A 15517-nucleotide genomic window follows, 5' to 3' on the forward strand; every position below is an offset into this window, starting at 1 on the left:
TAGCTGTTAGCAGCAGTGGTCTGCTCAGAATCTTTGAAAAAAAAAGGACAATTTGGAAGAATCTGTGACCACATCTCTAGGGGAAAAGGTACCTTGTCTGGCCTCTATAACTTCTCAGGGACCCTTTCCTCTAGGAAGACTCAGTCTATTGACCAATATGAACATAGTATTCCACATGACAATTATATTTATCGATAAAAACCACCCACTGCATGGCGGGCATGGTTTGGGGCATATTTACACATATTATACTACTGAATCCACATACTTAGGTGATGTATCATATTGAAGATAAAAGAAATAAAGTTGTCGCACTTAAAAGACTTTTCTTGAGTCATCAAGATATAGGTGGTAGTGCTAGGTATTGCATTCAGGTGGGATTCTATACCTTTATAATAAATGCCTAAGGTTTAAGGATAATTTACAAGGGAGAGTGGTGTGGGTAGACTTCTTAAAAGTCTATGCAAAATTTTAGATTTATGAGCAATTGATCTAGGGACTAGGTGCAGAAATTTTAGCAGATTTTCAAAAGGGCTCTTACCCCAGAAAACTTTAAAAACTGCCAGCACGGTATTTTATACATGTTACATCCATTAAGGTGACTTTATTTCACTGTCACAGATTTAAGCTTCAGTCATAGGTCCACAGTTTAATGCTATCTTAATTGCCATTAAAGTCACTTCAGGGTTTATTCCTTGATAATGAACCTGACCTCTTGCTCAAATCTCATTATATGATTCCTTTCTGGGCCCCTTCTACTCTTAGTGTGAGTGATGAAGGGTGGATGATGATATAAACATGCATTGGCCAAAGTGCTTCTACTCTCTACCTGGAGGCTACAGCTCCCTAGAAAAAGCAGCACTGGGAGCACCAGACCACGCCCTGTATCGGCCTGGCCCATTGCGGGGGGTCATTGCAATCCGCCATGTGTCGACAGGGCTGAAGATGGACTTAACATCTTCAATTTGAATACCTGTTTCTCTTTCATTAGACCTCCCAAACAGCATGAAGTTTGTTATTTTTTTTTTTTTTTAATTTATTTATTTGAGAGAGAGAATGAGAGAGAGCACGAGAAGGGGGGGTCAGAGGGAGAAGCAGGCTCCCCGCTGAGCAGGGAGCCCGATGCGGGACTCGATCCCAGGACTCCAGGATCATGACCTGAGCTGAAGGCAGTTGCTTAACCAACTGAGCCACCCAGGCGCCCCTTGTTATTTTTTTTTTAAGGGAGACTACAACAGATGTTTTGGGATCACTTTTGCTGGAAATAAACATTCTTTACATCACTTAGTAGAGAAACTAGTCCAGACCTTCCTGGACTAGTCCTGGACTGTCCTCCAGATGAATGACACGGATAAAATCTCCTGTCTTTCAAAATCCTCCACCAAAGTCCTCTACTTTTTCTTGCGCACTAGATATCTGGGTGTTTCGTGTGTGTGTTTGTGTTTGTGTGTGTGTGTGTGTGTGTTTTCCAAACTCAGTCCCCCCTGCACCCATGCCAATGGGCTTGCCAGCCCTGAGGCACCCCCTGCTGGGACCCACCTCACCACCTGGCTCCTCCCCCCGTGCCCAAGTCTGAAGTACGCTCCTCCCGGAAGCAGGTCTGTAACATCCTTTCAGGACCCGTCTCAAAATGTCCACTTCCCTATGAACCCTAGCCTCTGCTGACCACATCTTCATTTTCAACATTCTTTGTAGAAAGCCACAGTTTAGGGTAGCATACAAGCTACTCTGTGTATATGTCCCCCCCGCCCGGCCCCCCGCCATGGGACCAGAAGCATTATCAGTTTCGTTTCCTTTATAGCTCTTCATAATCTCCAGGTCTGGGTTTAGACCACAGTAGGTATTTGGTAATTTTGACCTAAAGCAAAATGATAATGCTGTGCTTCTTTTACACCTGACTGAGGCTAAAATTACATTTACTACCGTGCCTAGACTCCGTAAACAAACAGAAGTGTGAGCAATGCAGTGACTCACTATCTAGTTACGTGCACTCTGTGTTGGTGCAGCCATCATTCCTTCGGGCCAGCTGCGGACATGAAAATTCCAGCTGCTCGCTGCAGTGAGGACGGGCCCAGGTCCTCATCAAGAACAACAGGAGGACACACGGATCAACAACTGAGCATCAGGCCTGCCCTGTCTCTGATTCTGACACATTCAGAAAATAGTGTATATTAGCTTTGGAGAAGCAGAGGATTGTCCTGTGGCTCATCACAGACTGTGAGAGCCAGAAAGGAGTTTTTAAGAGTATGCCTCAGGTCCGTGCTTGCCTCATGGGACAGCAAGACCCGGCTTGGGGAGGTAGGGGAGTGGTGAAGGTCATAGCTATTGGCATAGCTGGGTGATGGCCCCGAGTCCCCTTATTCCAGGGCAGCCATCCTTCCAAGTGTTATGCTCTTCTTTCTAGTGATGTCTGTCTTATGGTGCCATTAAAATGACCTTTCCTTCTCAAAACAGACATGAAAGTGGTAGAAGAGAGTTTGGGGACAGACATGCAGGGTGGGTGAGGGAAAGAACAGATGGTGTTTTAGAGATACACCAGGGAACTAACCCACTCGGAGACAACACACACACGGACAGACACACAGACTCTTAAATACACCTGCAATCTCAGTAACACTGCACCTTGGCTGCTAAGAAGGCAACTCGTCTCCAAAACCAAGCAGTGCAGTGAAGGAATGAAGTTAAGGCTGCTCCTGATTTTGGACAAGCCTCAAGCTACTTTTGATCCATTTCCCCAAATGCTTGCGGAGGGTATTAACATCTTTTTTACCTCTAAAATTAAAAAATGGAAAAGAAGAAAAGAAACAACTTTGTCCTTTTGAGCTATCTGGAAAATCCACTCGTGAGTTCTCATTCCCGGGTGATGCCGGATGAATTCTGTCCCAGTGGGGCTGATGCGAGAGCAAAATTAGACAAGGGGGAGTCAGTGGGAAACCAGGCTCTCCTCCAGGATTTGCATGTCCTTATAATTGCCTGCCTTTCCGGTCTGCTTATTAACCCCCTCCACTCACATGCACATCCAGTGCGTATCCACGCACAGTACGCTCTCTTCTGAAAAGCTGAAGGCAGGATCACCCTGCCTTTCTGGACTCAGTCCCGCGCCTCTCGCTCTCCCTCCCAAGTCCGGCTCCACGAATTCCTGCAGCAATTACATAATCTGAGCAACATACTTTGGTACTTAATTATCCACTCCCGCACTCATCTAGATTTGCTATGCATGTGAGACATTTCCTCCCGACGACACAAGTTTCTTGTAATCAAGAAACAGATCTTACACTTGTGGGTGTTTCTTTTCTAATAACCCCCCCCACCAGTTAAGAGCTCAAAGAGGAAAACAAGTGAGAGAAAAAAAAAAAAAAAACCCTGAAAACTGATTCACATATTATTTCTTCATTTATCACTTCCTCTGGACAGTGTAATCAATTTGGAATGTACCAACAATATTTGTTAATCATTTAATTTTTGTCTTATAGTGAATACGCCTCTAATTAGGTTTTTCTCCTGGAGTCTTCTGAGAGGCAGACTGGCCTTCAGTTCTGTTTCAAATCATTTAAGGAGCAAAAAGATACTAGAAATAGAGAGTAGACATTCCAGGCAACTTTCACTATGACTTTGAAGTCAAATAAAACATTAATAACTTGGGACCCTATTCATATTTCATAGTGATGCTTATTTGATCTTTCTTAATGTGATCTTTCTTAATTTTTTCTGATCAGGAACAAACGTAGTTTGAGAGGCTATGCTTACTAAGCTAACCTCAGCACCCCGCATGGTAATGACCACTTAAATGTTGATTAAGAACTTTCATTTTCTGCCTACTGCAGCCTACCCGGCACTCATTAAAAATCCGTCCCCAGGGCCTTTATACCTTGACAACGATGTGTATAGCCTGAAAAAGTTTGTTAGGAGGCGGGAGATGGCACATCCATCATCCTCTTTCAAAGTTCAGATGCAATCTGAGAGACGGGATCTGCCTTGTTATACAATCAAGTCTCCCCTTCCCTCTTATTTTACCAAGACTGTTGATGTAGATTATCTGAATCCTTAAAGTATGGAAGTCATGAGGCCAAACAGACTTTGAAAGGTAGAACTCATGCGCCGTGCACCTAGAATTGAGGACTTGGCTTCTTCGTAAAGAAACTGAAAGTACTTGTCTAAGAAATAAAAGAAAAATGTCCTAAACATACACTGTGTTTTGAACCACACTGGAAAACACTGGGATCTCACAATAACCCTTACCTTCTCCCACCTCCCCCGTGTTTACAGTCTACAATATTTTGTTTCTTTAGTTCATTGGTTCAAATAAGCTTCCTAAGAGGAGAAAAAAACAACTTATGAACCATTTTTAAACATTTTGTGAGTTTTTTTCCTGTTTCTCTTAAAAATAGCCTAGCTAAGGTTGATGGAATGCGTTCTAGGTGCCAGGTCTCACGCGAAGGGCTTGAACTGGATTATCTTGTTCGATCTTCAGGTAAATTGAGGAAGTGGGCCCAGTGCAGAGGGATAAGCAAAGTGCTCAAGATCACAGAGCTTACAGGCAGGGCCTGGGGCTGTCTCCCTCATCTCGTTCTCTTCCTGGACACCCTGCCCTGACATCTGACACCGGCTTCTGCAAGTGGCTCCAGGGGGGGAAAGCTGGGCAAAACGCCCTGTGTGTCACTTCCACAGGGAAGGGGTAGCTTACACAACAGAGATGTGTCTTCCAACATCATGTCCTGTCCCCCGATGAAATTCTGACACTTCTCCAAAAACAACATTTTTTGAGTCTTTTCTAGTTTCACCTGCGTAATGAAAAGTTGATTTTTTTTTTCTTTCTTTTTTTTTAAGGAAGGCAAGGGAAGTTGGGGGTGTGCAGCAGACACTGAAATTGGGGGCAAAACAGTTCAGTGATAATCAGAATCTGATGCCACATTCGATGGGGCCTTCTGGACTTTTTCAGGGACATGACTTCTTAATCTCACTGGAGTGTCTGGCTCTCTACTGAATGCAGAGAGGCCAACCCCAGGTGATCTGACAGCCATCCCTGTACATTAATGGTTTAGTCCTATAAAGAGACTAGAAGCATTCTACATTGTTAGCAAAAGTTTTCAGAGTCACTGAAATGAGAAAGATGAATCACATTTTTGCCCCCTCGGCTATTCTCAATTCTCATATGAAAGCAAGGTACAAATAGGAATCTCAGAAGTCTGGCCAAGAGCCCAAGTTAGAGAAAGCCTCTGTGTGTGTGCGTGCGTGTGTGTGTGTGTGTGTGTGTGTGTGTGTGTGTGTATTTTCAGGGAACCTCTGTTTCCATCCCAATTCCAGACACCCCTAACTTTAAGAAGTTAAAAAATGGGGGGAAAAAAACCAGAGTTTTGTTGGAGAAGTAATATAAATGACAAATTTTAAAAAGTCATTTTTCATATAATTTAGAAGATATAATATTCAAATAGAGGAAATTGAATGGTCTAATAGAACATACAATAAAAAGTAAAACTTAACCATGCCAGATGCTTAGAGCCCTTCCCAGAAAGAATACTGTTTCTTGCATATCCCGCTAGAAGTTACCGGTTTCTATATGGGCATATCTGCCTTATTTTACACAAATGAGAAGCTAATGTACAGGATTTACACTGACAAAAGATACCACACCCAGATTTTTAGGTCTGGCACCCAAGTCTCCATGGAGACATGGACAAAGGCAATGCCTGGAAGAAGGATATGGATCCTGAACTCTCTGTCCAGCCAGAACTGGTTCAGGAAGTGACCAAGGGCCAGCTGAGTCAGCTGGATGAAGGGACCCACTTCCTCAGGCCACAAAGGGTTGAAATGGCAGGGCCTGAAGTAGGCACCAAGGCCAGGACTCCTCCCAATTCCACATGCCCCGACTGGTCCCCCCATCACCCACCTCTGAAATGTCTGCAAATTCCATGAAGTAAAAATGAGATGATGATTTACCAATGCTCTATAATATCTTCTTCTGTGTAATTGATACAGAATGTTTTGAAAGTTTAGAGAACTTCCCACCAAGAACATGGGCTCCGGGACAGTATGAGCTTCTGATTTATTTAACACAACCTCTGGGGTCTAGACCCAGGACTAGTTTCCATGAACACAGGGTCCTTACCTGGAGCCCTGAGTTCAGAAGGACCCTACACCTGGTTTAATGCTCTGCAGTCATCTGGAAATTCTCAATAATTTTTTAACAAGGGACCCTACATTTTCATTTTGGTTGCCACAAATTATATAGCCAGTCCTACCTAGAGCACTGTGTCCAATTCATTTGTCAAATACAGTGAATTAATGGAAGTTACCTTAGAACACAGGTCAACAAACCACAGCCTATAGCCCAGTCTGGCCCTCCACCTGTTTTTATAAATAAAGTTTTATTAAAACAGAGCCACACTCAGTTGCATCTTGTCCATGACTGCTTTCATTCTAAAATAGAAGAGTTAAGTGACAATACCAGAGACTATAGGACCAACTAAGCCTAAAATACTTCCAACCCAACCCTTTACAGAAAAATTTTTCTGACCCCTGCCTTAGAATACCAGCTCAACATTTTTGTGAGATGTAGTATGCTAATCTTAAGCAGCTAGCCATAAACAATCTATTTCTTAGGTTTTTACTTTCAATGTTTGTATGAATTTTGCATCTTGGACGCAAGTGCATTCGTGTTTTTGTGTAGAGAAGTTTTTTAATCTAAGATGATCTGTATATGTCAAGTTTATCCCTTGCTGTCTCTTCTCTATAAGAATGAGTAGAAGCCGGATGCCTGGATGGCTCAGTTGGTTAAGTGTCTGCCTTCGGCTCAGGTCATGATCCCAGGGTCCTGGGATCCAGTCCCGCTTCGGGTTCCCTGCTCAGCAGGGAACCTGCTTCTCCCTCTCCCTGCTGCTCCCCCTGCTTGTGTTCTTGCTCTCTCTCTCTCTCTCTGACAAATAAATAAATAAAATCTTAAAAAAAAAAAAAAAAGAATGAGTAGAAGCATGGCAGCTTGCAAGCAATAGCCTCAATTTCCCGTCGTTAATGACCCAGTGTGGAAAGAAGGTTCCTATAGTATTTAAGTATCCACTGAACCCTACCACACACCCACCATTTCTTAACCAGCCCTGAAGTCCTGCTAGAAAAGATCCATCAAGGACATTAAATTATGGAATCCTGAATGCCCTTCCTCTTGACCGAACATACATTGAGTCTACGTCCCATCGCACTGAGAGACTAATGAACGCTTATATTCTTTTCCCCCAGGCACTTTTCAGAAACTCGTTAGAGAAAGCCATTTCAGATCTGAGTTCTCAGACCTGGGACTCTGTCAGAGATTTTTCAAAGGCCAGCTTCCTCATAATATGTCATAATATGTCAATGACATTTCATTTTTTTTTAAGGTTTTATTTATTTATTTGACAGAGCGAGAGACAGAGAGAGTGGGAACACAAGAGAGAGGCAACACAAGCAGGGGGCGTGGGAGAGGGAGAAGCAGGCTTCCCACCGAGCAGGGAGCCTGATTCAAGGTTCGATCCCAGGACCCTGGGATCATGATCTGAGCTGAAGGCGGATGCTTAACTGACTGAGCCACCCAGGTGCTCCCCCGCTTTTTAAAGATTTTATTTATTTATTTGATAGAGACAGCGAGCATTTCATTTCTAACGTAAATAATTTGCAGCACTCCTTTATCATAGTTAAAAATCACAATTTATCCTACCGAGAGCCACGTAATGAGCACATTTTCTCCAGCTGTTCAGGATGCTGGTGAGACAGGTCAGTGCAGCCCTGAGAGAATTCAAGGGGCTTTGCCTTTGGTTTCTGTGTGCAGTCTCTCACATCACAGGATCTGGGGGATCCGGGTGGTCAAAAGGGAGTTTTTTCCTGGATAAATGGCTAGGATACTTTGGGGAAAACAAAGAATTCCATCAGAGAAGAACAAGGTATGCCAGAAAGGAGACCTTCTGAGAGGCAAGTAAGGATCCCAGGAAAGAGGTTACCCCAGTGAAGTCTCGGACCACTGGGAGAACCTCTGGCCATTGTAAAAACAAAATAATATTGAAGGAATGAGTCATGGAGATATCCAAAAATGCTTATCTCTGGGGACTCTTCAAGGAGTTTTCTTTGTTTGTGTTGGGGGGTGGAGTGGGGAGGAGGGTTAGCTTTATCTGTTCTGTCTCTGCTGATAATGAAATCATTAATGGGACCCAAAAGGACACACACTGAAAATGCCCTGTGGCAAACACACAATCTGCTGACCACTTCCTCCCAGATGCTGTTGGTAAAAGGCCATATAAAAATTGCAAGCTGTTGATGGTATTTGCCAAAGAAGCCAGTAAAGGGAACTCAGAAGTAACAATCCCCGCGAGGGGTAAATACAAGTCTCACCGGTGTTGTTGGGAGAACTTGGGGAAGGGCTGTTGTGGTTTACCCTCTGGGGACAACTGAACACCACAGACGGACATTTCCCTCCCCTATTCCCAACCCCCTCTACTCCACACTCACTGCTGGCCAGCAACCCAAACCAGGCCTCAGAGCAGGAAAGTGCTCATCACTGTAAGAAACTACTTCACCCTCGAACTAGAACTTCAACTGCCAAAATAACGACACAGTTATTACAATTCACTTAAGGCTGGGACAATTAAATTGATATACTGGGTAGGGACAGGGGGAGCATAGCAGGATCTCCAGGTTCTTGTTAGACTTCTCCCCCCTCACCCTCTGCAACTCCTCTTCACCCCTCCCGTTTCCACGTAATTCAGTAAGATGAGGATGAACGTGGGCAACTTTGAATTACTTGATTTAGGAGAAGGGTGCACCCATACTGTTTCAATCAGTTACATCAGAACTGTCTTTATGAGAACTGTTACATCAGTTCTCATAAAGAAATGGCTTCACAGTTCAGCTTGGGAAGGTCTCTCTCTCTCTCTAAAGGAAGATTTAAAATCACACCAAAGAATCCGTGATTTGGGTTTTTGTGTGTGTGTGTGTAGTCTATCTCACTTTAGATAAACAGCATACATTATGAGACTTGGATCTGCAGCACAAGAAGATGATGATTCATATTTCAAAAAACCGGTCACAATTTGAGTTTCTTTTTTTTTTTTTTAGATTTTATTTATTTGACAGAGAGAGACACAGCGAGAGAGGGAACACAAGCAGGGGGAGTGGGAGAGGGAGAAGCAGGCTCCCCGCTGAGCAGGGAGCCGGATGTGGGGCTCGATCCCAGGACCCTGGGATCATGACCTGAGCCGAAGGCAGACTTAACGACTAAGCCACCCAGGCGCCCCTCCATTTGAGTTTCTTTCAATGGGTAATTCCTCTATTTTGTTGACAATGTGGTTTTAAAAGTCACTTCAACTTTTCAGAAGTATGCGGACTACATAAAGCAAAATCGACTCGCATTTTTACTAAAGGTGTCCCCAAAGCTTTTCAAAGGTCACCCTCTAAATCCCCACTGCTATCTTCTTACAGGAAAACAGAATAAAGGAACAAATAAAAGAAAAATCCTCCTTCTTCCGTCAACATTGTCAACCATTCAACACTAAATTCTTCCCACTAAGATGTTTAAATACACTGGGCTCAGAAACCATGGGAATCCCTGAAACACAATAACCCTACGTTGTTTTCCATGGCAGAGGTTTCAAAAACAAAGACAGGGTGCAGAAGTACAAAGTTGATTCAAACGAGATAATCCAGATACAAACAGAATCCCAAGAGTCAGGAGGTATGAAGTCTCTGTGCTAGAAATCTGGACCACCGGCACAAGGGAATGAAGAACCATTTCCTGTGGGGAGTAGCAGGTGGGACACTGTAAGTATCTTCCAGTTTCCTAGAGTAAGAGTTGGCAAGAGTCAGGAACAGAGCAAAAGAAAGACAGGGAGTCCCCAAGTGGCCCTCCCAAAAAGCCAAGGCTGCTGGGCAATAGGGAGGGTCACCTCGTGGCAGGAAGACCAGATGAGATGCCATGGTCCCTGAGCTCTTACAGTGGGCAAAGCTGCTCTAAATGCATTCACTTGCATTGACTCACAGAGTTAATGACTCCTGTCTCTGACTCCTTTACACTCTTAAAAATGGATAACCCCCAAGACCTTTTATTTATGTAGGTTGTTTCCCTTGGTAGGTACTGTAATATACATTTCAATGGGAAAAAATTTTAGATACTTACTAATGCATTTTTTAAGTAGTATTACACATTAACAGAAATAACTTTCTTATGAACAGTCACAATAATTTCCAAAGAAAAAAAAGAAAAAAAATTTCGTGAGAGGAGTGGCGCAGTTTTACAGTTTTTCAAATCTCCCTCATGTCCGGCTCAATAGAAGGCAGCTGGACTCTCTGAGCTGCTTCTGCATTCAAACTGTCGCACTATCCCACGGCATGTTAGTCTCAAGCAAACACCACATAGAGTTGCATAGGAATGAATGTTAAAAAGGCAAATAATATCATAGTGCTATTATGAACTATTATGAAAATACTTGGGTCTCGTGGACCTCTGAAAAGTTTCAGGGACTCCTTAGGGTCCCCAGACAGCACTTGAAGAACCCCTTCTTATTATCCCCATTTCACAAATCAGCAAACCCGCACAGAGAGGCCACGGGGACTGTCCAAGAACACACTGCTGAAACAGGTCAGAGCAGGTAAAAGGCAAAGAGCGTAATACTTATCTTCATCCGGTTGCTGCAAGGATTGCCTGAGACAGTGAATGGGAAGGGTTGAGCATCCCGCATGGCCTATCAGAAGTGCTCAGTAATTAACATGAACATTTCTGTTGGGCAAGGCCTGGTGGAAAAGCTAGGGAAACTTCACACATTTCCAATTACCTGATTATATGACACCAGCAAGGAAAAAGAAAACTCCACAGCGAGCACTGTCTAGAGCAAGGATCCTGCCCCAGCTGTCGGGATGGAAGCAGCATTTTGCTACTCAGAACTTCCAGGGCCTTATTCCACCCTCCATTAGGCAAATGATAATGGTGATCTAGGCACACTGTCACCGCGTTCCTTGGGAAACTTGAGCAAGCCAACAGAGCTGCTCCATTAATTTACAGCCTCCTTTTTGCATCGCACTGTACTTACAAGGAACCCTCAACAAACAACCAGGGTACCTCTAGTCTGTGCAACCAACCTCCTCCGGGGACCAGCATCTGTGGCCTTCCTGTCCAGGGGCTCAGCACCCCACTGCAGTCCTTGTCCACCAGCTTTCTGAACAGACAGGCCCTCTGCTCCTGCCTGAGGTGGGCGCTCAAGACCTCAGAGTGCAGGTCACTTCTGTTCCTGCTTATATTTGGGAAGTGAGCTCACCTGGGCAAGGGGGACTCCCACACTCTCAAAACACTAGCCCCCCCCACCCCCACCCCCGACCGAAGGCACTGGAAGAGGCGCCGGAAGCTACAGTTTTCACCCAAGTGCATGCCAGGATCTCTCTCACCTGGGGCACTGAAACTCGTCTCCTTGCTTCTATGCTGACCCCCCTCCTCACACACAGCCCAGTCCACTCTCCACCAACAGCCAGAGGCCTTTTTTTCAGTGTAGGAGGGATAAGGTCTGTTATGTTGCTAAAAACGCTCCCAAGGCTCAAATCCGTTGGAGTAAGACCCTAACTCCTTCTAGGACCTGCCTCAACTGGCTCTGGTCTCTGTGTATCAACCCTACCAGCAAGGGTGTCTTCTCTTGGGCCTTTGCTCTGTCCGCGCCCACTTCGGGCAGCGCCCCTTCAGGACCTCCAACAGCTCAGATGTCGCCTCCCCAAAGAGGCCTCCCCTGCCATCTACTCTAGAGTCGCCTCTCCAGCCCTCCATCCGGTTGCAGCGGAGACCTCACTCGCGGAGGTAACCTTTATTTTCCCAGTAGACGACACGTCTCCCTCCGTCCACAGCCTCGTCCGAGAATGTAAGCCGCCGCCCGCCCCCCCGCCAGCGCAGGTCCACCGCGTCCCCCGCGACACCTGAAGCCTGCCCCCCTCCCTGCCCCGCACAGGCGACGCGCTCAGCGAACGAGCGAATGAATGAAGGAGCGACGCCTGTGGCCGCGGGAGTCCCTGACCGGCGTCCCTTGTGGCCCGCGCGCCCGCCCCGTCCGGCGGCGCGACCCGCAGGCGCGCGCGGACCGGGACCCGGCGGCGGCTCCCCACCCCCGGCCGCCGCAGGTGCTTCCCGCCGGCGCGCGCGCGCGCGGCCGGCTCACTCACCATGGTGGCCGGGCCTCCGCCGCCCCTGCCCGCCGACTAGCGAACGGCGAGTGGCGAGCGCGGGGGTCACGGGGTCACGAGGCGAGCGCAGGAGCCCGCGCGGCTGACAGGTGAGGTGCCCGCCTCAGACCATGGCTGCTTCCCACAATGCCCTCGAACTGAAAGTTTGCAGACTCCTCCCCGTGCTCCTCCCCTCTCCCTCCTACCCCCTCTCCCTCCGGCTCCTCTCCCTCCTCCCCTGCTTTTTCCCTCCCCTCCCTCCTCCACTTCCTCCATCTTCTCCTCTGCCTCCTGCACCTCCTCCTCTCCCCCACGCCCCGCGCCCCGCGCCGCCGCTCTCCCAGCCCAGCGCCCCGCAGGCGGCAGCAGGTGCACTTGCACCTGCCCGCGCCCCTGCACCCCCGGGCACTGGGAAGCGCTGAGCAGGGAGCCCTGAGGGGGCTGCTTTCCGGATTCTGCCCGGGGAACGTGTCATTCATTTATTTGAGAAACGTGTATCTGCCCTGGCACTTGCGAATACGCTTGGGGAAAGTGGCAAGAGGCGGGCTCGTCCTAAACCGCCAAGGGCAGAAGCGGTTGACAGATGCGGAACTAGAAGCAATTAGATTTCTTTCTCTCTTTTTATCTTTTAATTCTGCAATCCAAGGACATCGATCGTTTTCTACAGGTCCGGTTTTAAGTTGTCTCTCCCAAGACTTTGTGGCGTCCAGTCTCCAGTCTCTCCTTCTCCATTTGATTTTTCTTAAATCTAGAGTTTTCACCTGGGGCGGTAGAAGTCTCCAGACCCCCAGGTGGTAAGCAGAGTTTTGAGTGTATACATAGGTTCTTTTGGGAGAGTCCGTTGGTTTCATCACATACATAAAGAGATCCGTGCGGAAAGGTTAAAAGGCTTTGCCTGGAGGGTCCCTGGAAGCCAAAATTGGTGGAAGTCCTTCCTAGGATTTACTGTGTCATTTCCATGGGGTGTGGGCCAGCCGAGGTGTTGGGAAACAAGGGATGCTCCGTCCATCCATGCATCGCTGCCCCATTTATCAGGGCTCACTCTGGGCCCAGTCCTACAGAAGGAGATGGGGGTCCAGCTGGGGACAAACAAGCTGCCTTTCTTCTGAGGCTTACAGGCTCTTGTGGGACAACAAATAATAAACAGGTAAATAAATAATAATAATTTGAAATAATTGTAAAGTAAGATGAGTGTTAAGTAGGTGAAAAGATTATAAGGAGGGTAATTGCAGGTGGCTGGGATGGGCTCAGGGAAAGCCACATTCATTGAGCTGGGGGTGGGGGGGGGGGGTGCGGGGCAGGGACATAAGACCTGGAGGTGAGAAGCCAGTGCTCAGAAGGAAAAGAAGAGAGTTGTCATTTTCAAAAGACCCTAAAGCAGGCCTCTGTGTCTGGACGTAAGCGATAGGAGGTCAGAGTGGTGGCCAGAGCCGGAAGGCACTGGGTCATCCCTACCTTATGGCATCATGTGCACTTATAGCCCCCAAGACAGCCTCAAAGTCCTCAAAAAGCTCACCTCCATGTTGCCACACACCTCCTGTTGGCTTCTGCCCCGGTGTTGCGGCATCTTCCAGAGGGCTCTGGAAGAAGACACTTAACAATTAACACCCCAGTCAATGGGGTGAGTTTGCCTCTTGACAGATGATCCACAATTTACCGTGAAGTTACGAGAGCTACTTGCTAAACTTCTAATTGTCACCCCACTGGGCGTTTTCCCCCTATCTTTGGCCTTTCAACTTTACGCAGTTCTACGCTAACCTTTGTGTGTCTTTTTCTTTCTAACTTCAGGACGAGACACAGCCCTGCCCCACCTGCCTTGCTGAGCCTATGAGAAGCACCCAGAGCCCTCTGCTTTCAGGGTTTTATTGCTAATGCAAAGAGCTGGGGGGCTAAAGGTGTGCTTGAAAACTAAGGAAATCTCAGGGCTCTTGCCATGACGGTTCCGTAAAAGATTAAAGCAGGAAAAATTCCCTTACAGGGTGGCCCATGTTAGGGAACGTTTGATTAGAAAATGAGGAGAGTTTAACTTAAAAACTATATGTATCCTTTGCCTTCCCTCACAGCCTCACTGAGACGGGCAGTGGAAGTTCTCCTAGGCTTCTGCCCCGAATGTCCTTCCCTCCAGATTCTCCCACTGCACCCAGATTCCCGCCCCCCCTCCCTCCCCTCCCCCGCCCCAGGGCTGGACGCCTCACAGATCTTATCTTATCTGGCTGTAGAGACAGCCTGTAGAGAGGGGGCTGCTGTGCCCGTCATCCAGACGAGAGCCTGAGACTCAGAGGAAGTGAGGCCAAAGCCCGCTCTAAGACAGCTAGTAAAACAGCTAATAAGAGGCAGAGCACGTCTGGTGTCACGGCACCATGGCTCAAGCTGATTCCCCCTGCAGCCTCACACGGGGACAGACCCACTCAGTTCACGACAGTGGGTGGTGAGCAATGTTTATTCAGAATGCCCACGTGTCTCAGAGGAATAAGTTGCATTTTTGAGTCTTCACTCCCCTCTCCCATCTTTGCTCCCTTTCGAACTCCACAGCAGGTCTACCAACAATGAGGCTGACCCCAAGGGGGCACCCAGAGGCCCTATCTTAAGATGTTCCCCTGTAAAAGGGGGCTCCCTGGTCCAATCCCGAGGGGGGCTTTAGGTCCAGAATCTGCTGGTCTAGGCAGAGCCCAGGGTGAACAGTGTGCTGTGTGTTTCAGATGAGGTTGTGAGCTGGTGCACAGCGATTCTGTGTGTGTACATTTACTCACCACACAATGCCGGTAATAGATCAACTCAAGGCATGAATTTCGCTCCGGAACCACAAGGTAACAGAAGATAGAGAGAATGCGGTGAAAGCCACCACCAACCATGGAGGTGGGGGAGGAGGAGAAATTAGGGACCTGATAATAAAGTAAAACTATGATAATCCATAAACCAAAATGCTGCCTTTCTAGAAATTGAGAGAGGTCAAGCTACAAGTTTTAAAGATAAAAGAAGCAAAAGAGAGGCCCATTTCAAAGCCTTCGTATGTAACGCCCCCACAGCAGCACACATTCTTGATTGAAACCTGGCCCTCCCCTTCCCCAGCGCCCTCCTCTTAATGTTGTAAGTAATCAGCATCTCCAGTAATCCCTTCCGTGGTGCACAGGAATTCATCTTGTCAAGGGGAAACTTTTGGCTTAAGGCTGTAAACTCTTTAGAAAATCCCTTTTCTTGTCGAAACAGGACATTTTCATTCCAAGTGGAAGAACCTTATCCACTATATTTCTAAAGCATATTTTCAGAAAACTTTTCAGTTAAAAATCATACAGGTTCATTGTAGATTAGGAAAATCAAGAAAAGTGTTGTTTTAAAATCCCATTCTTAGGGCACCTGGGTGGCT

The 15517-nt window shown here is 46.9% G+C and overlaps 1 protein-coding gene across 1 annotated transcript in view; it reads right to left on the minus strand.

Annotated features, from left to right (window-relative positions):
• AP1S3 (adaptor related protein complex 1 subunit sigma 3) overlaps positions 1–12303 on the minus strand; it is a 50797-nt gene extending 38494 nt beyond the window's left edge. The window contains exon 1 of the mRNA XM_027589695.2: positions 12154–12303. Within this exon, the coding sequence (XP_027445496.1) occupies positions 12154–12156 (3 nt within the window). The 5' untranslated portion in view covers positions 12157–12303. The remainder of the gene's footprint in view (positions 1–12153) is intronic.
• Between the last annotated feature and the right edge of the window lie 3214 nt (positions 12304–15517).

The sequence above is a fragment of the Zalophus californianus genome, chromosome 3, assembly GCF_009762305.2.
Source record: "Zalophus californianus isolate mZalCal1 chromosome 3, mZalCal1.pri.v2, whole genome shotgun sequence".
Taxonomy (NCBI): domain Eukaryota; kingdom Metazoa; phylum Chordata; class Mammalia; order Carnivora; family Otariidae; genus Zalophus; species Zalophus californianus.